At 45.7% G+C, this 25,060-nt stretch overlaps 1 protein-coding gene across 3 annotated transcripts; it reads right to left on the minus strand.

Moving 5' to 3' along the window:
- Positions 1–12,664: 12,664 nt before the first annotated feature.
- Positions 12,665–24,843, minus strand: LOC112935538 (uncharacterized). Of its 3 annotated transcripts, XM_072721878.1 has the most exons (6): positions 24,664–24,843; positions 24,071–24,210; positions 23,761–23,855; positions 15,602–15,728; positions 15,020–15,203; positions 12,665–14,404 (listed from the first exon to the last, which is right to left on the minus strand). In XM_072721878.1, exons 3-6 carry the CDS (start codon positions 23,773–23,775, stop codon positions 12,835–12,837), a joined length of 1,896 nt encoding a protein of 631 aa, XP_072577979.1. In that variant the 5' UTR covers positions 23,776–23,855; positions 24,071–24,210; positions 24,664–24,843; the 3' UTR covers positions 12,665–12,834. The 3 variants fall into 3 exon arrangements, with proteins under 3 accessions (XP_072577979.1, XP_072577978.1, XP_025875076.2); XM_072721877.1 differs by lacking the exon at positions 24,664–24,843 and having other exon boundaries at positions 24,071–24,652; XM_026019291.2 differs by lacking the exons at positions 23,761–23,855; positions 24,071–24,210.
- Positions 24,844–25,060: the final 217 nt, after the last annotated feature.

Here is a 25,060-nt window from a genome sequence, read left to right on the forward strand (position 1 = left end):
GGAAGCACATACAGAGACACAAAGACAGTACAGCCATGCAGTGTGACACAGACACGTTGACACTCTTGCCTGGTCACAGGAACCATCATCATTAGGACACATGGAACCTCTCAGACACACAAATGTGGCTCTGCAGACACATACGGAATCGTGCAGACTTCATCAGTGTGAAATACGGATGGACACACCCAAGCGCGCACCACAGGAACATCCTCAGAGATAATGGTCCCAGGGGAAGTAACAGACTCTCCCAGAGACACACATAGCTCAGGTCCTCAGCACACTCCTACCCCCAGCTGTTTTTTCTTCTTAGGAATCACCACCATCCACAAAATGCATATTTTACTTACGTCCTTTCTATTTTGTGTGTCCTAGAATGTTGGCTTCAAACAAATTGTGATATTACACACACAGAAAAAAATCAAGAAATACTCATTGAATGTCCATCCTCAATAGATACACAAATACAAGGGTTTGGGCACAACCATCATCGTAGAGCTACATCCACTGGAACTTTGGTAAATAAACTGTTTTTGTGCCCAACCCACACAGCAGAAGCCCCCAAATCCAAATGCAGTTCCTTCAGCCATCCTGGTGCAGAGGAGTGTTCCTGAGCTATCAGTGGCCACCTAAGAGCTAAAGAATGGGGATTCTGAGCCCCTGAGGGTCAGTGGTCAGATCCGCCTACAGTGATGATGATGATGCTCAGGCTCCTCACAGATGCTGCAAGTCTTCCAGAAACAGGTCCTTGGCTTCCAGACACAGACAGCTCAATCAGGTCATCAGTGGTGCCTGTCCCCTCTGTCAGCCACCATGTCCTCCAATGTAGTCACCTCTGCTGCCATCTCCTCATCCCTCTCGTCGTGGAGGCTCCATGGGACCATCAGGGGCTTTCCCTATCAGTCAATGGTGCCTGAGCACAGGAGATATAAGAGCATGGAGACCCCAGGAGCTGGGGCCACCAAGAGAACCACCACCAAATCACAACATCCCAGCACTCAGTGTACCAAAAGTCAGAGTTGGGGGAGAAGGGGTGAGACCACCACCACAGCCATCACAGCTCCTGCCTCAATCCTTTTGGCAGTCTCCACCTCAAATGGGTGATGGGTCAAATGAGATACTAATGATTATCACATCACATTAATTTCTGCAGCAATATGAAGCCATAACTTCACACTGAGAAATGGACAGATTAGGTTTTATTTGTTAAGCAAAATGCTGTTACATTTTTTCCTCTTCCCTAACATGCAAAAAATCTATCCATATGGAAGTTACACCTGTGAAAAGCAGAACAGGGCACATCTCCAAAGACAAGAAAAACAAAAGCAAAAATGAAATATCGGGACTTCATAAAGATAAAAAGCTTTTGCACAGCAAAGGAAATGTTAACAAAACTAAAATGCAACCTACAGAATGGGAGAAGATAGTTGCAAATGTCTTATCAGATAAGGGGCTAGTATCCAAAATCCATACAGAATTTATTAAACTCAACACCCAAAAAAACCAAATAATCCGGTCAGGAAATGGGCAGAAGACATGAACAGATATTTCTTTAAAGAAGACATATAAATGGCCAACAGACACATGAAAAAATGCTCCACATCACTGGGCATCAGGGAAATAGGCTAAAATCAATAGCTCTAGAAATAATAGATGTCGGCGAGGATGTGGAAAAAGGGGAAGCCTCTTACACACTGGGTATTATGTAAGACTAGGGAATCACTGGGATGCCTGGGTGGCTCAGTGGTTGAGCATCTGCCTTTGGCTCAGGTGGTGACCCCAGGGTCCTGGGATTGAGTCCCCGCAGGGAGCCTGCTTCTCCCTCTGCCTGTGTCTCTGCCTCTTTCTGTGTCTCTCGTAAATAAATAAAATATTTTAAAAAAAGACTAATGAATCATTGACCTCTACCTCTGAGACTAATGATACATGTTAATTAATTGAATTTAAGTATAAAAAAATTAATTAATTAATTAATTAATTAATTAATTAATAAAGAAGTTTTGGTATAGTCTCTATAATTATGCTGTCTAATGCAATCTCTTTCCTAAAAGGATATTCAGATGGTGTGGTAGATTTTTCAATCCCCTGTAAAACACTAAGGAGGGCATTTGATAGGATGAGTACTGGGTGTTAGATGTTGGCAAATTGAATTTAAATTTTAAAAATAATAAATTTAAAAAATAAAAAATAATACAATCTAGCAATGTCCTCATGGTAGCAAGTTTGTAAGTTTTCCTCCATTTTTAAAAAAAATATTTTATTTATTCATGAGAGACACACAGAGAGGCAGAGACACAGGCAGAGGGAGAAGCGGGCTCCCTGCAGGGAGCTCGATGTGGGACTCGATCCCGGGACCCCTGGATCACAACCTGAGCCAAAGGCAGATGCTCAACCACTCTGCCATCCAGGCGGCCTCCTCTTTCATTTTGAACCATGTCACTTGCTTAAGTCGATGCAACATGAACAAATGTTATGGGAGAAACCCTGAAATACGTGTGTGCATTTGGCTTTCCCCTGTTCCTCTAGTAACTCATCATGAAGCATCTCCCCTGAGCTAGTTGCTATCCATTTAGTTTCAGCCCCAGAATGGACATACTTGGATCAGAGCCAGTTCAGCTTCCCGAAAACCCACCACTTGTCACAACCCACCCAAGCCAAATCTATGAACGTGAAAATAAGTGCTTATTGCAGCATATAATAAGCAAAATCTGACTAGTAGCTATTTATACAATTACAATAAATTACAAAATTTGCACAATTAACAAGAAGTCAGAGAAAATATTCTATTTATTAAATAAAAATTATGTATTCTGGAAAGTCAGAGAAGGAAAAGAATTTATACAACTGACAGAGGATCAAGAAAGTCTTCATGCAGGAATGGTTGGTGATGCTTGCATTTCCTTATTTTATGGAAATAAGATGATATGAATTTTAAATATTTGGAAACAAAATGTTATTGAAATGACACAAAATTAAACTAATTTTTCAGAGATTGAATAAATTCAAACAAATAAATTCAAACTGGAGTATAAATTGTGTTTATACTCTTGTCACATTGCAGTTTCTCCTCTGTTCTACAGGAAAAAACAAGTAACAAGACGGTATTGTGTCAACCACATTACCTTATAGACCCTTTGGAAATCCATCTCAGTGTCCCCTTTTCATTTACTTTAAACAATTATCACAGTCTAAAATATTCCATCATATGACAATTATCATTCAAGAATTTATCTGAAGAATTTATCTGTTGGTGTTAGAATATTGGAGTAAAAATCAAAAGACTTGGAAGGAAACGGGTGTGAGAAATTTTGGAGAGTTCCAAATTACTGCCAGCAAGTGCTATGCTGTTAATGTAGGACTAAGCACTCTATAGAATGTTGAAGCTCATGAAAACTACCAAAAATAACCGTGAAGCTTTCTCTTTTTACTATTTCATTGGAATTTATTATTACAGTAACTTTTTGCCTCTTAAAAGTTAAATACAAGTGACTTCTAACCATCTGTGCTGTGTATTTGGGTTTCCTTAAACACAACTGTGGAAAAAAACCGAGAAACACTACAGCCATGTAGTAATACACACGGACAGTAACAGCCACTCCTGCCAGGACACAGGAACCACCGCTCTAACACCTGAACTCTCCCAGATATGGGACATGGTGCAGTGACCTACGAAAATCACAAAAACTGTTCCTGGGACATACACGTGGACACATCCAGACAAACACACTCAAGACACTCTGGCAAAGAGGAAGTCTCCAGAGAAGCTAATTCACTCCCAGGGGTACATCTGCAAAGCACCCACCCAACAGCTCTCTTTATCTACTTACTAACCAACATCCACTATATTACAGATTTTACTTATTTCTTTTCTCCTGGAATGGGGGCTTCACAGTAGGAAAAAAACCTGTCGAAGAGAACCACAAGACGGGAACCTGAGAAAGAAGTGTCAGGGACCCAGTACAGCTGGGGTCATGATGTTCCAGCCCCCGCCACCCCCACCCCACCCCACCCCACTCCCCGCTGCTTTAAGATCTTTGAGAAACATACTCATCACGACTTTGCCCTTCCAACTGGAAGCTCAGTGAGGGCAGCAATGGGGTCAATCTTGTAGACGGGCAGCCACCCTGCCCTGCACCGAGCCCTCCAGGCGGCCCTCCCCTCTACTGATTTCATGTGTCCTCACACCCTGCTCCAGCCACCCTGGGTGGCCAAAACATCTTCCCCAAGATGCTGACAGTGGATGCCTTAGGGTCTTTGGAGCTCAGGAGCTTGTCCCACCCAGCTCCCACCCATAGAGGCACCCCTGCTGAACAGAGGGGGGGGGGGTCCACAAGTTGAAGCCTGAGCCGTGGTGACTCTGCTTCCCCCTGCAAGGGTGCAGGATCTTCAGGTGTCCACGCCGCCCATGTGAGCCTGCTCACTTCTGTCCTTCCCAGTGGGCTGCAACCCCAGGGGTCTCCGAGGCGCATTTCCCAACAGGGCCAGCTGCATGCTGGGAGGAGCCCGAGGGGTGGGGCTCTGGGCCTCTGCGGGGTCTCTTCCCCAGATCTCCACCTGCCACAGGCAACCAGGCCTGAGATCATGCAGGGCACGGGAGCAGGCGATAGTAGAAACGTGCATGTGCTTTGGAGAGGTGGCGCTGGGGTCCCAAATGGGTCGTGGAGGCCGGAGCTGAGATGAGGAGTTCCAGCATCGTCAGTCCTCAGACTGCCTAAATCCTCAGACCAGAAGATTCCAGAACACTGGGCAGGTGAGTGAGGGGCAGCAGGTGTGAGTGCACATGCACCTACCTGAGGGCCCTGACAAGACGTCTGTTTGTGACTTTGCTGAAGGTAAATGCAACCCAGTGGGAGAGCACTGAGCAGCTGCTCCTGCGGGAGTGGGGGCTGCAGTGGCCATGGGGCATGTGTCCGAGTGACATGGGTTCTGCCGGTCTCAGCCCAGCGGGGCTGCCATGATGTCCCAAGAGAAGTGCAGAGGCCCAATGACATCCACCTGCAGGAAGACACAGGATGGGGCTTGATGCACCCTTAGAGCTAGATGGCCTGCAGACAGGCCCTCGAAAAACATCATGATGGTGCCAAGGATCGGATGTCCCCAGGCAAGATTTCCTTGGGGGAGACACTTTTATGTTGCAGACCACAGCATTCTCAAACATCTGACTGGAGGAACCTGGTATAAACACAGATTCCAGGGCACCTGGATGGCTCAGTTCGTTAAGCATCTACCTTTGGCTCAGATCATGATCCCAGGGCTCCCTGCTCAGCGAGGAGTCAGCTTCTCCCTCTCCCTCTCCCCCTGCTTGTGTGCTCTGATGAATAAATAAGATCTTTAAAAAAAAGGAGGGAGATCCCTGGGTGGCTCAGCAGTGGAGCTTCTGCCTTCAGCCCAGGGTGTGATCCCGGACTCCTAGGATTGAGTCCCACATCGGGCCCCTGCAGGGAGCCTGCTTCTCCCTCTGCCTGTGTCTCTGCCTCTCTCTCTGTGTCTCTCTTATAAATAAATAAATAAAATCTTTTAAAAAGAAAAAAACCCCACTGATTCCAGGAGCACTTGCACTTCTCTCCAGTTCTGAGTGTGAAATGAAGGCATATGTGACCACGGTGGGTGTTTCTTAACTTCAGTCGGAGTTCCAAAAATACTTTGGGGGTATGTGTAAGCAGATCAAGGCTCAGTAGTTTAAACTTTCCCTTAGCAAATGAAAGATTTTGTTGGCTTTTTGATTTTTAATACATGCAGTAGGGATCCCTGGAATGGGGGCTTCACAGTAGGAAATACTGCAGTAGGGATCCCTGGGTGGCGCAGCGGTTTGGCGCCTGCCTTTGGTCCAGGGCGCGATCCTTGAGACTCAGGATCGAATCCCACGTCAGGCTCCCGGTGCATGGAGCCTGCTTCTCCCTCTGCCTGTGTCTCTGCCTCTCTCTCTGTGTGTGTGTGTGACTATCATAAATAAATAAAAAATTAAAAAAAAATAATAATACATGCAGTAAAATTATTTTAAGTATAATTCTGAGTTCTCATAAATGCAGTTATACCAACAAAGAATATACCATCACTCTCCAAAGAACGTAGGTGCCCACTTATTCTAAAATCCCATTCCTAGCCAATGATCATAATTTCCTATAGCTGTCTTTTCCATGTCTCATAAAAGTAATGCCTAATAGCTTTTGGAGTCTTTTTGTAAAATTTGATACCATATTTCTAAAATTCAGCAACACACCTGCCTTCCAGTGTTCTCAGTTTGTGATAATTCCCGAAAAAAAACAAGCACAAATAACCTTTAATCTTGGCTTTCCTTTTTTTTTTTTTAAAGATTTTATTTATTTATTCATGAGAGACAGAGAGAGAGAGAGAGAGAGAGAGAGAGAGAGAGAGGCAGAGACACAGGCAGGAGAAGCAGGCTCCATGCAAGGAGCCCAACGTGGGACTCAATCCCAGGTCTCTAGGATCACACCCTGGGCTGAAGGCGGCGCTAAATCACTGAGCCAGCCAGGCTCTGGCTTCCCATTTTTAAGACCTACAGGAGTTTGGGCAACTCTGTACTCCCTGTTTCACTGTCTTCATCTGTGTGAGAGGAAGAACTGATGTAGCAGGAGGGTAGAATGAGACACAAATGATTATCAAATCACATTAAACTATGAAATGCTTAGAAGTAGAGTGCTTATGAAAAAAGAGAGCATGGAAGAAATGAAAATTAGATATTGTCTGCTCTTTAATAAAATAAGGTGTTATATTTCTCCCTCTTCCCTGGCCAGTGCTGGAGGTCTGCACAGATGGAAATGATACTTGTAAAAGTGAATTTACTAAAGCTGTGGATCACTAAAACAAAAGCTTCCATCCTCTCTTCCTACCAACATTAAAATTCCTATTTGAAGATGTCAAATATACCTTCTTTCTTATCACATGTCACTCAAATTGATACTTTATGTTCTTTTTTAAATATTTATTTACTTATTCATAACAGACATACAGAGAGAGGCAGAGACATAGGCAGAGGGAGAAGCAGGCTTCTCACAGGGAGCCCGATGTGGGACGCAATCCCAGGATCCTGGGATCACGCCCTGAGCTGAGGGCAGATGCTCAACCACTGAACCACCCAGGCATCCCAATACTTTATGTTCTGAAGCTCACCTCCAAACTACAAAAATGATTAAACAGTCCCCTCAAAGTAATTGCAGATGACATGATATTATATAGTAAAAAACTCAAAAGGCTCCACCAGAAAACTGAGATTCAGTGAAGTTGTGGGGCCCAAAATTGATGTAGAGAAATCTTTTGCATTTCTGTACACCACTAATGAAGCAGCAGAAAGAGAAATTTAAAAAGCAATCTCATTGACAATTGTACCAAAAATAACAAGATACTTAGGAATAAACCTAATCAAAGAGGTGAAATATCTGTACTCTGAAAACTATAAAACAATGATAAAAGAAATTGAAGATGACAAAGAAAGGAGACACTCCATGTTCATGGACTGGAAGAATTGTTAAATGTCTAAACTACCCAAAGTAATCTACACATTTAATGCAATCCCTATCAAAGTACCACCAGCATTTTACACAGAACTAGAACAATCCTAATATTTGTATGGAACTGCAGAAGACCCTGAATAGCCAAAGCAATCTTGCAAAAGCAAAGTGGGAGGCATCACAATTCTGGATTTCAAGTTATATTACAAAGCTGTAGTAATCAAAACAATATGATACTGGGACAAAAATAGACACATAGATCAATGGAACAAAATAGAAAGCCTAGAAATGGGCTCCGAGCTATATGGTCAACTAATCTTCGGCAAAGCAGGAAAGAATATCCAACGGGAAAAAGTCTCTTCAACAAATAGTCTTGGGAAAACTGGGTAGCAACATGCAAAAGAAAGAAACTGGGTGACTTTCTTACACCATACACAAAGAGACTCAAAATTAGGAAGAACTAAATGTCAGACCACAAAAATCCTAGAACAGAACACAGGGAGTAACTTCAAAAATCCTAGAACAGAACACTGGTCCTAGCGACTGTTTTCTAAATATGTCTCCAGGGGCAAGGGAAACAAAGGCAAAAATAAAGTATTGGGGCTACATCAAAATTAAAACCTTCTTCACAGCAAAGAAGAAGGCAACATATGAAAGATGGGGCATCTGGAGGGTTCAGTTGGTTAAGCAGCTGCTTTCAGCTCAGGTCCTGATTCCTGGGGTCCTGGGATAGAGCCCCGCATGCGGGGAGCCAGCTTCTCCCTCCCCCTTTGCCCCACCCTCCGCTCATGCTCACACGCATGCTCTTTCTCCCCCCATGCTCTCTCAGATAAATGAAATCTTTTTGAAAAAGGAATGAGAGAAGATATCTGTAAATTACATCACTGATAAAGGATTCGTATCTAAAATATATAAAAAAAGCATATAAAACTCAACAGTCAAAAACCAAATAATCCAATTTAAAAATGGGCAGAAGGGGGATCCCTGGGTGGCGCAGCGGTTTGGCACCTGCCTTTGGCCCAGGGCGCAATCCTGGAGACCTGGGATCGAGTCCCGCATCGGGTTCCCGGTGCATGGAGCCTGCTTCTCCCTCTGCCTGTGTCTCTGCCTCTCTCTCTCTGTGACTATCATAAAAAAAAAAAAAAAAAAAAAGGGCGGAAAACATCAAGACTTCTCCAAAGAAGATAGATGGCTGACAGACAGGAAAAGATGCTCATCACTTATTATCAGGGAAATGTAAATCAAAACTACGAGATAGCACCTCACACCTGTCAGAATGGCTAAAATCAACAATATAAGAAACAAGCATTGGTGAGGATGTGGAGAAAAAAGAACACTCCCCCACTGTTGGTGGGAATGTAAACTGGTGCAGCCACTGAGGAAAATAGTATGGAGGATCCTCAGAAAGTAAAAAACAGAACTACCTTATGACCCGGCAATTGTATTACTGGATATTTACCTAAAATAACAAAAATACTAATTCAAAGGGATGCATGCACCCCTATGTTTACAGCAGCATTATTTATAACAGCCAAGTTATGAAAACAGCCCAAGTGTCTACGGATTGATGGATGGAAAAAGAAGATATATATACACTGGGCTATTCAGCTATAAAAAAGAATGGAATCTTACCATTTGCAACAAGAAGGGAGCTAGAGAGTATTATGCTAAGCAAAATAACTCAATCAGAGAAACACAAATACCATATGGTTTCACTCATATACAGAATTTAGGAAACAAAACAAACCAGCACGAGGGGAGAAAAGAGATGAATCAAGAAACAGAGACTCTTAATTATGGAGAATTGGTAGTTACCAGAGGGGAGGAGGAGGGGGATGAGTTAAATAGGTGATAGGGATAAAGAAGTGCATTTGTGAGGAGCACAGGGTGAAGTATGGAAGAGCTGAATCACTATACCGTACACCTGAAACTAACATTAACACTTATGTTAACTGACTGGAATAAAAATAAAAGCTTTGCAAATAATTTCCCTCTTCAGAGGGAATGGGGTATTGGATGATGGGCATTAAGGAGGGCATCTGATGTAATGAGCACTGGGTGTTATATTCAACTGATGAATCACTAAATTCTACCCCTTAAACTAATAATACAATATATGTTAACTAAATTGAGTTTAAATTTTAAATTTTTAAAAAAATTCTCCTCTTCTCAGGGTACCTGGGTTTCTCAGTCAGTTGAGTGTCTGACCCTTGGTTTCAGCTCAGGTCATGGTCTCAGGGGTCATGAGATCGAGCACTGCATCAGGCTCTGCTATCAGTGAGGAGTCTGCTTGTCCCTCTCCCTTGGCCCCAACTCATGTTCTCTTTCAAATAAAATTCTTAAAAATCCCCTCTTCTCAAAAAAAAAATAAAAAATAAAATAAAATCCCCTCTTCTCTATAATGACTGCTGCCTTTCCAAATTCATTTCAGTTAGCTAAATTCAATTATTTCTGCCTTCTACAATCACCAAACAGAAGCTCAAATCTGAAAATATAGCCTTCCAAACACCCTCTGATACATCCCACTATCCTTCGGGTATTCACTCAAATTACTTGAATTCAAGGCACTCAATTTTCATTGACTACCATTGTGTTCCCAATGGTTTGGATTAGAAGGCTCTGACAAAACAATTATTTAAGGTCTTATTAACAATGAATAAGAAATCAGTTTAGTAACAAATGTTTATGTAACAATAAAAATAAAATAAACATGACAAAATACCTTAGGTGGTATGCACCTGGAAATACTGACGTGGAATGTATAACACTTAACAAAATCACAGTTGATTTGGAATGCATAATTGCAATGGAATATTTTAATCTAGTCTCTCAGTACATGAGAAAGAGAGTGACATTTGGTAGTGTTATGGGTTGAATTGTCCATCAAAATCTGTATGTTGAAGTCCTAACCCCAGTACCTGGGAACGTGACTTTATTTAGAAAGAGTGTTGTCATAGATATAATTAGAGGCTGAGATACTGGAATAGGATCCACCCTAACTTGCTATGTGTGGTCCTTATTTTTTTAAATGCCACACAAAGGAGATAAACACGCATGCATGCAGAATGCAGTGTGAAGATTAGTTACATTGCCACAAGCCAATGAGCTACCAGGAGCTAGGAGAGGGCTGGAGCAGATCCTTCTCTCGAACCTTTAGAGGAAGCAGGGTCTGGCCAATACTGAGATTTTTGGACTCCTGCCTTCAGAATTGTCAGACCAAAATTTGTTGCCCTACGCCATTCATTTGTAGTGCTTCGTTACAGCAGCCCTTGGGATAGTAATATATTAAGTATACAAATGATGTGGTAACAGTGTATTTCTAAGAAATATCTATAAAAGATTATTCTTTTATTTTTAAAGGTTTGTTTGTTTGTTTGTTTGTTTATGATAGACATAGAGAGAGAGAGGCAGAGACACAGGAGGAGGGAGAAGCAGGCTCCATGCCGAGAGCCCAACGCAGGACTCGATCCTGGGACTCCAGGATCACGCCCTGGGCCAAAGACAGGCACCAAACCGCTGAGCCACCCAGGGATCCCCCTATAAAAGATTATTCTTTTCTTTTTAAAGATATATATATATGATAGTCACAGAGAGAGAGAGGGAGAGAGAGAGAGAGAGAGAGAGAGAGAGAGGTAGAGACATAGGCAGAGGGAGAAGCAGGCTCCATGCACCGGGAGCCCGATGTGGGATTCAATCCCGGGTCTCCAGGATCGCGCCCTGGGCCAAAAGCAGGCGCCAAACTGCTGCGCCACCCAGGGATCCCTAAAAGATTATTCTTTTTTTTTTTTTTTTTTTAATTTTTTTTTTATTTATTTATGATAGTCACAGAGAGAGAGAGAGAGAGGCAGAGACACAGGCGGAGGGAGAAGCAGGCTCCATGCACCGGGAGCCTGACGTGGGATTCGATCCCGGGTCTCCAGGATCGCGCCCTGGGCCAAAGGCAGGCGCCAAACCGCTGCGCCACCCAGGGATCTAAAAGATTATTCTTGAAGATAAAATACATACTGTTATTAATGACACATAATCACACTGTTCACATAATGACTGTTTGATTTTGACACATAATCCAAACAGTTAAGTTCATTTCAAGGAAGAGCATTCAGCTCTCCCCAAAATCTAAAATATGAAGGTGTTTTTTTGTCACTTAGAAGGACTAAATCAGCACACTTTAAAGTGCAAAAGGCTAACAAAGTCCCATGTGGTGTTTTGCTTTGCAGCAACATTGTAGCCTCTGTGGCAGAATCAGGATCACAGAGTCACATAAGTATTGAAAATAAGGTGTTCACTATACAAATGAGATCTTACACGCATATGTAAAAATCTAGAGAAGAGGGGACTCATACCATCAGAGAAGATCACTAACTGTGAGTCTGAATTAGTAGTCTAGAGAACACATCAGCGTTTATAAGAATATCCAAACTGTGAGTGCAAGACCACACAAATGGATCCTTGACACATTGATTGAGATATTCATGGAAGCCTACAACTCGAGAAAAATGGGAATCAAGCACATGGCATTTTTTTTCATGATACTCTTGACTGGCAGGGCCAAAATCAGGAAAATGGGCTGATGTCCAACAGCCCCCTTTGCATCTATCACACCTTAAGATGGCTCCAAACACAGAAATGGCTTCTTCACTTCTATGTAGAAGCCAAATCTCAGGCCAAGTTAGGCTACAGGAAAATTTGACCATGTAATCAAAACGGGAAGGGAAATGTAGTTCCCAACATTACCCACATTGACAGGACACAATGCAGAAGAACCACCTCAAACGCTGTATCTTATAACTCATGGTCACAAAGCCGCTCTTCAGTAAAAGCCTATTGTCCAATTTCCAATCACAAGCAAGTACAAAGAGCAAAGGGGAAAAGTTGAAAATGGCAACTCACACGAGACTATGCTTTTGAAGAGCTCTGCAAAATTACAAATTTCTGCTAGCTGTTGTAAAGAATAAGGTTCCTCCGGCCAAAATAAATAAATAAATTCTCAGTAAGGCAGGAAATATATTATGGGTGATATCCAGCATCTGCCACACTAAGCTAGTAAGAAAACCCCAACAAATATAAAAATGTCATTGTTCTGACAACCCCTTAAAGAATTTAAGGAACTAAGGAATAATTAATTATTTTAATTCCTTAACTCGCAGTTTTAATTCCTACTCGCATATTAAAAATACACTTCAAATCACCGTGAGTCCAACAAATTGTAAAGATAGGTTTATTTACTGAAATGTAGGGGAGAAACCACCACCTGTAAAACTTTGTATGATAGCTGAAAGAGTACTTGGAGAGCTATTTTTCACCTAATTGTTTTTCTGTAAAAGAATGGAAAGATGTGCCGCATAGGTCCACTTCGATGAGGTGCTCACAAAGGCAGTACCATATTTACAGTTTTTATAAGGTTTCTGTCCTGGTGTGGATTTTCTGAATCCACTGAAGGTATGCATTCACTCGCAGGAGAACTTCCCGCATCACCTAAGTAGTGTCTGTCTGTAGTGTGTGTTCGTATGTGTCTCCTTAAGGATGAGGAGCAACTGAAGGCTTTCCCACACTCCTTACAGCCATAGGGCTTCTCCCCAGTGTGCACTCTCATATGTATTGGCAAAGACGACGGCCACTTGAAGACTTTCCCACACTCCTTACATTCATAAGGTTTCTCTGCAGTGTGTGTTCTCACGTGCTGTTGCAAAAGTTCAGGCCAACTGAAAGCTTTCCCACACTGCTTGCATTCGTAGAGCTTCTCTGCGGTGTGCCTTCTCATATGTTTCTGTAAGGATATGTGGCAATAGAACGCCTTCCCACACAGCTTACATTGATACGATTTGTCTCCAGGGTGCATTCTCACGTGTTCTCGGAAGCAGGCAGACAAATTGAAGGCTTTCCCGCATTGTTTGCATTCAAAGGGTTTCTCCCTCATGTGTGTCCTCATATGTCTTCTTAAAGATATGGGCCAGTTGAATGTTTTTCCGCACTGATTGCATTCATAAGGTTTCTCTCCAGTGTGCACTCTCATATGCCCTCGAAAGGATGAGGGGTGGCTGAAGGCTTTCCCACACTGGCTACACTCATAGGGTTTCTCTCCACCATGGGTCCTCTCATGTCTTCGGAAGGATTGGGGATAAATGAAGGTTTTCCCACATTGTTTGCATTCATAGGGTTTCTCTCCAGTATGAATCCTTTCGTGTCTCCGAAAGGATTGCAGGTAAATAAAGGTTTTTCCACACTGTTTACATTCATAGGGTTTCTCTCCAGTGTGTGTTATCATGTGCCTTCGAAAAGCTGAGGAATAGCTGAAGGCTTCTCCACATTCTTTACATTTATGTGGTGTCTCCCCGGTGTGTGATATCATGTGTCTTCGAAAAGTGGAGGAATAGCTGAAGGCATCCCCACATTCCTTACATTTATAGGGCTTCTCTCCAGTGTGTGTTATCATGTGCCTTCGAAAGGTGGAGGAATAGCTGAAGGCTTTCCCACATTCCTTACATTTATAGGGCTTCTCTCCAGTGTGAGTTCTCACATGACTAGTAAGACTTGAAAAATCAATGAAGGCTTTCCCACATTGCTGGCATTCATAAGTTTTCTCAGCAGTATGAATCCTTACATGCCGGTTTAGGGAAGAAGTACGAGGAAAGGTCTTTCCACATAATTTACATGCGTAGGTTCTCTCTCCATTGTGGGTCCTCACATGCATTCGAAGGTGTGAACGACAACTATAGGCCTGCCCACACTCCTGACACTGATATGGTTTGTGTCCACTGTGCACAGCGATGTGACTCTTGGGGGAGGAATGATGCACGAGGACTTTTCCATATGCGCTACATTCATACTCTTTTATTCCAGTAAGAGTTTTCTGGTACAGATTAAGATCTGGAATCTGACTCGAGCCTTCCCCACACTGATCGTTACTTTCAGAGAGCTTCTCCACCACACAATTTCTGTTAAAAATGAGAAGCATGTCATCATCAATGGTTTGATTAATGATTTCTTAATATTTACTATTAAGTATTAGGATTACCCATTCATCAATTGTAATGAATATGCAGGCTTTCTGCCCTATCGGACAAAACAGAAAAAAAACTGAGTATCCTGGAAGGGAATTCAACCGTAGGCATTATGAAAACAGTGTTTCTTAAACATGGGCTTTTCCTCCTAACTGTTTTGATCTGAATTGTTTTTATTTATTTATTTTTTACATTTTTAAAAAATATTATTTATTTATTCATAGAGACGGGGGTGGGGGCAGAGACACAGGCAGAGGGAGAAGCAGGCACCATGCAGAGAGCCTGACATGGGACTCGATCCAGGGTCTCCAAGATCACGCCCTAGGCTGCCGGCGGCACTAAACTGCTGCGCCACCTGGGCTGCCCTCTGAATTGTTTTTAACACTCAACATCAACATATTTAAGGACATTTTTCTGTAAACACTCTCAGTGAATAAACAAATTTGATCTAGGCTCCCATAAGTGTTTTTATTTTGTTTGCTTCTTCAATTTCATAACACACTAAAATTCTCTCCTGGAATAATGCTTTCTCTTGTGAGCGCAACTCACCTCAGATGTTGCCCCTGCTTCATGCGCTGATCTTCAGTGCTAAGTTCTTCCCAAATTTTCCCTAAAACAGAGGCCCAGGAATCATTTCTGGTGGACTTTGTTATTTTATGTTCCTTGGGTATTTTATTCCCATGAACATCCTGCTGAGAAACTGACCCACTGGCTTTAAATTGAGTCTCATCATCTGAAAGCAGAAAGGGAACAGGGTTTAAAAAAAGAAGGTACCTGCTGGTCAGAATGACACTGAAGTTTGGCTGTGTCAGGACTTCATCAATAACATGTACAAGGGGTCAAAGTGGTAAGCAATTTAATAAACACAGAATTGTCACAAGATTACATAAACTTCACTGGGCTCCTTAATGACCCATGAAATCTATATTCACTGATGACGCACAGGGAGCTATACAGATAGAAAAAAATCAGTTTAATGCAGAGATTCTCATTCTCATGCAGAAACTATTAGATTGTAGTTCTGTGGTGGCTGTGTATTTCCTTTCCACAATCCAAATCCCGAAACGGGTTTGACGTGCAAGAAATGCTTGTTCTCTAAGTGACTAAGTGAAGGAATGTGGTTGTTCTTACCCACTGAGGCCAGGTTTTTCAAGTTTTCCAGCATCACCTCTCTGTAGAGCTTCCTCTGAGCAGAATCTAGCAAAGCCCACTCCTCCACAGTAAAGTCCACAGCCACATCCTCAAAGACCACGGAGTCCTAAAACACCCAACATATGTGCAGAAGGAAAGTTGAGACTCACTGAGCAACTGGATTCAATGCACAGGAAATTCAAATAAGGCTCTGTGGTTACCTGCCATCTCCTCTATGACTTGATCATCAGATCATCAGATCGATTACTCTATCCACGCTCACACCCTCACAGTTAACAGCACCACACACACTGAACTTATCTTTACACTTTTACTGCAACCACATCAAGTCTCATTCTTCCTTAACCAAATGGTTCAGACCACCTTGGAGAATTCACAGAAATGTTCTACTAACAGAACAAATATTTGCATTTTCAGACCCATCGATCCCTTGTGACACAAACGGCTTCGGCTCACACATTATGCACCACATCACTCACTAAGCACCACATCAAGTGCCAGGTCAAACCAGGGTGAGGTTTTATGAAATAGGAACACAGTGAAGGACTGGGAACTTCTTCTGCTCCCCTTGCCAAACCCAGAAGGCTTGTGGGAATCCTCCTGCAGCAGGGGCCAGCTCACCATATCATCTTAAAGAATGCCACACCATAAGTAGGCAGTTTCTGCTGGCTAAATGATTCAACTCTTTTGAAGAAGTACTGCTAATGTATTTGTGTAATACAGGACTCAGACGAAAGTTATTGAGGAGTTGGAGTTCAGGAAGGAGGACACAGATGGGAGAACTCAGACCTGCATCCATTCCCTACACTCCCTAGACTCGGTGCACCTGCCCCCCCCCCCCCCAAACACACACAAATGACAAATAACAAAACAGCTCTTCCCACAAGAGCCATGTAAGAGCATCCTCGCTGATCTTGAGGATAAGGCTGAAAGTCCCACCCTGTGAAGAAGTTAGCAGAAGTCAAAAGTATCTGACAGTGAGTTTGCCCGAGATTATAAAATACATAAAGGGCTAGGCAGTGCCTTCCTACAATGGACACCCTCTCTCATATCAAGTTCCAGGTAGAAGCGGCCCCCCATACCTCATCCTTGAGGCCGTACTCTCAGATTCCCTCCGTTCCATGTCCCTCCCCTGTTGGGCACAAGAGAACCTCAGGCCTACCCCAAGAGCACAGAAACCACTGAGCTGCATCCTTCCCTTACACTTTTTTTTTTTTTTTAAGATTTTATTTATTTATTCATGAGACGCACAGAGAGAGGCAGAGACACAGGCAGAGGGAAAAGCAGGCTCCCTGTGGGGAGCCTGATGCAGGACTCGATCCCAGGACCCCAGGATCACACCCTGGGCCAAAGGCAGACACCCAATCGCTAAGTCACCCAGGGATTCCCTACAGCCTGTTTGTTTGTTTGTTTGTTTGTTTGTTTGTTTTTTAAAGTTCCTCAACCCACGGACATCTGAGAGCAGGAGAAAATACTCACATTCAACGATTCTGATGCCAGAATGCACTTGTTCAACAGAGAAGCAGTTTAGCAGGCAAGCCCCCATTCCTGGCAGGGGAACAAGGGCGGCCCCCGAGACAGCTGACCCGGCCTTTGCTACCTGCAGCGCTCCTTCCAGGGAGTTTCACACCGAGCGTGCAGAAGGCGGGACATTTCAGGCCTCAGCTTTATCCGTAGACACAACTCTGGGCCAGGCTGGTGTCTGGGAGCCTGACGGATTAACTCGCTGTGCCTGAACTGCGGTGCACACAGGATTGTTAACACTGAACACCAGCCTTCCTTCTGGGAGGTGGAGTAGAAATCCCAGGCAGAGTCTCAACTGAGCCCCTCTGGCAGAAACATTCCATGTGTTGTCACGCCTCGCTGCTGGTGCTTTCCGGGGGGCTCCAGTGGGAAAGACAGGCATTTGTTTCCCTCGGACTTTCCCCCATATGCCTCTGCCCTTGGCTAGCTTTGCTGTGTGTCCTTCTGTTGTAACAGATCATAGCCGAGGCAAGCTGTACGCTAAGCCGCGGGGGTCCTACTAGCAGGGCACAAGGGTGGTCTTGCTGACACCAGTCCTGGTTGGCATCAGTGGTGGGATTTGCTAGAACACCCCTGACTCACGGAAATAGAGCAAAGGGCTGTTCGGGAAGACGAGGGGGCCCGGGTGGCCAGGGGGTCGTATGGGATGTGCAAGAGCAGCTGAGCTGCTGTTGGCTGTGAAGCAAGAGCGGACAGACGGACAGGTCTGGCCGCAGGAGGCCTGGCACACTGGGGGCACGGGCTGCTTTTGGCAAATGCTCCCTGAGCAGAAGGAGAAAAACTAAGCGTGGCTTTTGTGAGGTCTTTGATTTTTGTTCACTTCTCCAGGCACAGGGAGAAAGGGCCTCCAAGTGACCAAGGTCAACTATGGATGGGCAAAAAATATAAAAACTTTGTGTTGCACCGGGAGAAAAAATTAGCTAAATCCGTTTCTAGAGCTGGAGCAAAATTAGATAAACCAAGGGCCGAGCGGGCAGGGATCCTCTACCCTTTCTTCTACCTGTTGCTGCTGGGCCACGGCCTCCTGACCCACCCATGCACCGGAGCCACATCTTCCCGGGCAGCTGCAATGTTACCCATATAACCGCTGGATTTACTACCAGGGTCTCATCGTGGCTTAAACTTCATCTCCAAAAAAGGTATGTTGAAATCCTAACCCCTGATACCTATGAATGGGACCTTACTCGGAAAGACGATCTTTGTGAGCATAACCAAGTTAAGATAAGGCCGTGAGGACAGGCCCCATTTCAATCTGGCTGGCAGCCTTCTAAAAAGAAAATGCCATGTGAAGCCAGAGACACACAGGGAAGGTGGCCACATGAAGGTGGGATGCAGAGATCGGAGTTCCCTGTCACAAGCAGAGGCCGGGGGCCACCAGAAGCTGCAAGGCACAACCCTTCTGCCCCTTTGATTCCAGACTTCTAGCCTCCTGAACTCCAAGAGCACCAGTTCCTAAGCCACCCAGCTACGGCAAGTCATTATGGCAACCCTACAAAACCTATACAGGCTTTGAATGAATTTGTGGTGACGAAGAAGAGGGGAAGGGGATTTTTCTTATTTAAAACTGTTCTGCTTTGTGGCTACTGCACCTGCATTCAAGAAAAAAGCTGATGCAGATGATTTGTGCGTGTAATTTCATAAATGCCAGAGGGACCATCGCATCATTTAGGTCTCTACACCAAATAATTTTTCACTGAGTTTTTACCCACCGGAGGTTCAAAGCAAGAGGGAAACAAGGAAGAGACAGGCAATCTCTAAATGGAGATACACTTTGGGAAGTTTTAGTACAAGTCTTCAGCTTGTCAAAGAGCTCTTATGAAACCCTATTTCTTTTCTCTCTCTTTTTTTAAAGATTTTATTTATTTACTTGGGACAGAACAAGCAAGAGAGCGAGCCTGAGCCAGAGCACAGCGAGAGGGAGAAGCAGACTCTCCACTGAGCAGCAAGCCTGATGTGGGACTCAATCCCAGGACCCTGAGATCATGACCTGAGCCGAAGGCAGATGCTTAACTGACTGACCCAGCCAGGCGTCCCCGAAACCCTATTTCCGATGGCATCAGAGAGTGACTGTCCACCAGTGGCTCACGTGGACTCAGAGACAAGACAACAGGAGCTCGGGAGAGCAACACCTGCACCCTGGAACACAACTCCGTGACCCTGCAGGGTCTCGGCTTTGCCGCTGCTAAGGAAGGCCCCTAGTGACTCGGGGAATGCTGAGTTCCGAACGGCCTGAACTTGACTGTAAGCTCACGATGGGCTGCGTCAGCCTCAGAACACACCGGACCGATCCAGAAGCAGGTATAAGCTCCACGATCAGGACTCTGTGTCAATACGGAGGACACAGGACACTTCTGTGAGGTCCTGACCTATGAAAATCTCAGGACGGTCCGTGTGGGTCCCTCACAGTTGCCAGTGAGGAAGGCCTTGTTCTCCGATGAGACCATGTGAAATCAAGGCGTTCACTTCTGTTTCTGCCCACGCAGATCACCCCCCCCCCCAATGCCATCCACAGCAGCGAGGTAGACGAACTAGCGACATGGGCAACAGACCTGTCTGAAGCCGACCACCACACACTGTCCCTCTGAACAAGGACCAGCCTGAATGCCCTAAAATAGGCCACAGTGGGAGCCTGCTGACCTGGCTGCTTAACGCATTCCTCTCAGGAAACCAACCTTGTCCCTGGAAGACACTGGGGTCAGCATCAACTTCCTCACCAGAGTTGTGCCACACGGTAACGGACACCTGAGGCCAGGTGAAAAATGCAGAAAAATAATACAATACAGAAATTTTGAAGATAAAGGCCCAGAATGTTCTATGACATTTGCCTCTATGGTTAATGGGATTTACTTGGACTGGGCAAGTCCAGGACCTCCTACAGGGCAGAGCCAAAATCAATACGGCATGTTGGTCTCACCCAGTTGCAAAGGGTCCTACTGATGATCACGCTGCTATAACGAGGTCTTGTCCGAGGCCCAAAGGACTGGGCTATTCAGAAGAGACAACCCAACAGGCCTGAGCGTCCTCATCCGTAGAAAGTCCTGCTTCCAAGGCTGGCCCTTGGCTGGTTCCTCGGAACTTAGATTTGAGGAGGCTCCCCACCACCCTGCTAGGAGAGGCTCCCTGTGTCTTTTTATGCAAGTAATGCCTTGTGCTGAAGCCCAGCTTTACTTCTGGGTGTCTGGAATCTTGGTCGGTGCCGGGCAGAGGGCGCCTCCATGATCAGCCCCCAATAAAAGACCTGCTGAGTCTCTCATTAGCTTCCCTAGTAGACAACACTCCGCATGTGCTGGCATGCTGGCTGCTGGGGGAACTCGGCAGAGCCTGCAAGATGTCACTGGGAGGGGCCCCGGGAACTCAACACCCGGTCTCCTCAGGACCTTTCCCCTCTGCTGCCCGTGCTCTGTGTTCTTGCACTATAATAAATCAGAGCCGTGAGCACACCTACCTGCTGGGTCATGAGAGTCCTCCTACGGAATCTGACCCGAAGGGTGGTCTTGGGGACCGCTACAGACTGACTTTTTGTACTCCCCCAAATTCATGTTAAATCCTAACTTCGATGTGAGAGGTGGGGCCTGTGGAGGGGCTTAGGTCATGAAGGTGCAGCCCTCAACAGTGGGATGAGTGCCTTTGCCCCATCCTCCACGTGAGGGCACAGTGGGGAGACCACTGTCCATGAACCAGGATGATGATCCTCACCAGACACCAAATCCCCCAGGGCCCTGACCTGTGACTCCGCAGCCTAAAGAATTGTGAGGGACAAACGTACATGTTGCTAGAGCATCTAGCAACAAAATATTTGAATGGACTTTTTGGAGACAATGTTCCTCAGAGATCATTAATGTTCAGTTTAAAATATTAAAATGAGGTTTTTCACACTATAAAAAAAAAAAAAAAAAAAAGTCCTTTGGGCCTCGGACAAGACCTCGTTATAGCAGCGTGATCATCAGTAGGACCCTTTGCAACTGGGTGAGACCAACATGCCGTATGGTTTATAAGAGCCCAGTCAACGGCATTTTTGTGATAGCGGCCCCGGGAGACGGATATAGGGACTCCCAATACACCCAGCTTGAAACCATCAAACACTTTAAATTTTTTTTTTAATTTTTTTTTTTAATTTTATTTATGATAGTCACAGAGAGAGAGAGAGGCAGAGACATAGGCAGAGGGAGAAGCAGGCTCCATGCACCGGGAGCCCCACGTGGGATTCGATCCCGGGTCTCCAGGATCGCGCCCTGGGCCAAAGGCAGGCGCCAAACTGTTGCACCACCCAGGGATCCCCCATCAAACACTTTAACACAATATTAATTTTTTAAATGTGCACTGAGAACCCACTATGTGCATAAGACTTTGCAGAAAGCTTTGTACACATTAGCTCATGTGTTCCTATAACTCTGTAAAGCAGGTATTATGAACACTGGCTCACAGCAGAGGCAATGCGGAACAAACTCCCCTAGCCCCTGCACTTGTTTGATACACCTTACGGGGGTTTTGCTACTGTGACTGGAGAGAGAGAAAGAGAGAGAGAGAGAAAGACAGAGGGATTTACACGTGTATTTATATATACATTTATCTATATTCCTGTTGCTACTGACAGACACTTATGAATGACTGGTTGTAGGACAGAGTAAAGGAGAGAGAGCACGAAAGTAACCATTTGAGATTATACTGTAAATTGATACCTAAATTGCTCATAAATACATATACACATGTAACAACAAGCACACATGCATTAACTATATACACAGAACTACAAATACACGCATAAGTCTTTATGTACTTCCACATACCAGTTACATCCAGCGAGTGACGGGACCTGCCCCTGGGATTCACTTCAAGTGGGGTTTTTGGTGTGAAAGTTCTACATTTAGGGTTGAACTTCATTTCACAGAAGATTCTTTTTTAAGTTATCTCTCCACTGTACCTATGTCACACGCATTTTCCTGCACTGATGCTATATTACACAATAGAAAACTCTGAAATCAACTCATGATTCACATGTAATCATCCTAAGAGTTGCCAAAAAACATTTTATAATATGAAACAGTCATACATAAAAAAATCTTACCATTGGGAAATGATGTAATTAATATGCCTAACCTGGAGTCCAGCTGGCTCAGTTGATGACACATGTGCCTTCAGCTCAGGTCATGATTTCAGGGTCCTGGGATGGAGCCCCACATTGGGCTCCCCGCTCGGTGCAGAGTTTGCTTCTCCCTCTCCCTCTGCATCTCCCCGCCCCCGACTCGTGCTCTCTCTTGCTATCTCTCTCTCAAATAAATAAAATCTTTAAAAAGAAACCTAATATGCATAACCAATAAAGGAAAAACCAATAAAAGAATGTTCAAAACAGAACAAAGAATATATACATGGTATGAAGCTCACTGTTTTCCCTAAAACAATCAGGTAGAAACCAGGTATGTCTAGCACCTCACTCTTAGTCAACATTTTACTAGAGATCCAGTATCACCAGGAAATAAACTAAGGTACAATACTAGAAAAGAAGCACTTGCCTTTGTCTAAATCTAAAAATTGTATATACAGGACACCTACAGAACAAAAATGACAATCACAGAGAAAGATTTTTAACAAGAATCCAGGATAAAACTTCAGTATAAACCCAATTTCATTACCTAATTAATAGCAACAGCATGTTGGAAAAATTCTTTTTAAAAAGGTAACACAGGGGATCCCTGGGTGGCTCAGCAGTTTAGTGCTGCCTTCGGCTCAGGGCAAGATCCTGGAGTCCCGGGATTGAGTCCCACATCGGGCTCCCTGCACGGAGCCTGCTTCTCCCTCTGCCTGTGTCTCTGCCTCTCTCTCTCTCTGTGTCTCTCATGAATAAATAAATAAAATCTTTAAAAAATAAATAAATAAAAAGGTAACACAGGAGCACCTGTGTCTCAGTGGTTGAGTGTCCGCCTTTGACCTGGGTCATGATCCCCGGGGTCTTGGGATCGAGGGCCACATCCGGCTTCCCGCAGGGAGCCTGCTTCTCCCTCTGCCTGTGTCTTTGCCTCTCTCTGTGTGTCTCTCACGAATATATAAATAAAATCTTAAAAAAAAAAAAAAAAGTAACACATACGATGGTAAAAACCAAATTTCATTAGTATTAAACAAGTAAAACGAAGGCTATGAGAAGAACCAAAAGGAAAAATTCAAAAACATTAAGGATACTACCCAAAACGAAACAAAAGGAAAGAAGGCACCCATTCTTAGAGGAGGGTACCTCACTATTACTAAGATATCAACCCTCCTAAGACAGACTTAATGGTCTTCATAAAATGTAATTAAATCCATAAACCAAGTGTGGTTGGGCAGGGACCTGACAAATACCAATTCTCCAAACGTCACAGAAGAACGGACGTCCAGAAGCAGGCAAAATGTTCTAAAGGACAAGGGAGAGCCCGCCGACACACAGCAAGGATTTTAAGGCAACTGTACACCTGACAGGATGGAATTCGGCCTAAATCGATGGGCAGCAGGTCCGAGGCTGCGGGGAGACCCGACCCACGGCGGGGCAGCCACTGAAGCGCAGCGGCAGACACTGCGAACACTTTAATGCAAAGGACAGGGACACCCTGATCTCTAAGTAAGAAAGATGCTCGCATCCCTACCTCTCCCACGGACATGAGCCAATTTACTGTAGATGAAAGCAAAGCGTGTTACAGGTAAGAGGCCACAGTAGTGCCCACGGCACGAGTCCTCCACGCTGCCAAGGAAAAGAAGAGACGTGACCTCTGGAATTCACAGCCGACCTCCCGCACCCTGGGGAGAGGCACTCCCTTCTCCGCAGCCTCGCGGGGTGGGGGTGGGGGTGGGGGTTGGGGTGGGGGGTGCCCTCTATTACCTCTATTTCCCCAGGGCCCTCTTTTGCCCGGAAGCCACGCGAGTGGGCCCTGGAAGGAACAGACCCGAGAAACTTACTCCACGCTGGGAGGGCTCTAAGGAGAAGGCTGAACAACCGGAATGTGAGACATTTCCTTCTTTTTCTGAAATTCACTCCGCTGAGAAGATTTCATCTTCGCCCTCACGCTCCATTTGGACATTTGCTAAAAACACCGAGGCTCCGCCAAGCCAACACGGATTTTCAAGGGGACGCAGCCGGGAGGGTGACCCCAAGGTCTCGCGCGGGGTCCCCGCCCTCAGGGCCCCCCGAACAAAGAGCCCCCCGCGGGCGAGGGCAGGAGGCCGCACCGGCGCCCGCGTGCACAGCCAGGGGCGGGGGCCGTTTCTCCTCGCCCTGAACACCTGCGTGCAGTCGGCGGCCCGCTACGCCCCCCGGGAGCGAGAACCGGGGTCGGGGTCACGGGGGGCCGAGGGCCTGCCTGGGAAGGGCCACCTGCAGGTCTCCCCGCGCTCCTCGCGCGCCCCCGGGGCTGTCCTCGGGGAGGAGCCGAGCCCCCGGCCGAGGGCGGCCACGCGGGTCGGGACCCCCGGGGGCGGGGACACGCGGGCCCGCGGTCGCAGGAAGCCGGTTCCGGCCGGTTGGAACCAGCCCCTCCCGGTCTCGGACTCACCATCTCGCGGCCCGGCTCCGAGCTGTGCGGGCGTCCCCCCCGCGGGCCCGCGGGCGGGGCAGGTGAGAGCAGCGCGCTCCGCACACCTGGGGCCGCGCGGGGCAGGTGCGCTGGAGCGCGGGGGGCCGGCCCCGAGCCACGTCCACGCGGCCGCGGGCGTGCCCGCCCCCGCGCCTGATTGGACCGTGCTCGGGGACCTCCCTCGCCCAGGGCTCCTGATTGGACAGCTTTCCGAGGCCCGCCTCTGGTGCCCCTGATTGGACCGCGCTCCGAGCCCAGGCCTCTGATTGGCTAGCTCCCCGGCACCGCCCAGACGCTCCTGATTGTTCTCCGAGAACCGCCCCTGTCGCTCTGATTGGACGGCGCTCCGTGGCCACGCCTCCGCACCTGAGTGACA

The sequence above is a fragment of the Vulpes vulpes genome, chromosome 9, assembly GCF_048418805.1.
Source record: "Vulpes vulpes isolate BD-2025 chromosome 9, VulVul3, whole genome shotgun sequence".
Classification (NCBI taxonomy): domain Eukaryota; kingdom Metazoa; phylum Chordata; class Mammalia; order Carnivora; family Canidae; genus Vulpes; species Vulpes vulpes.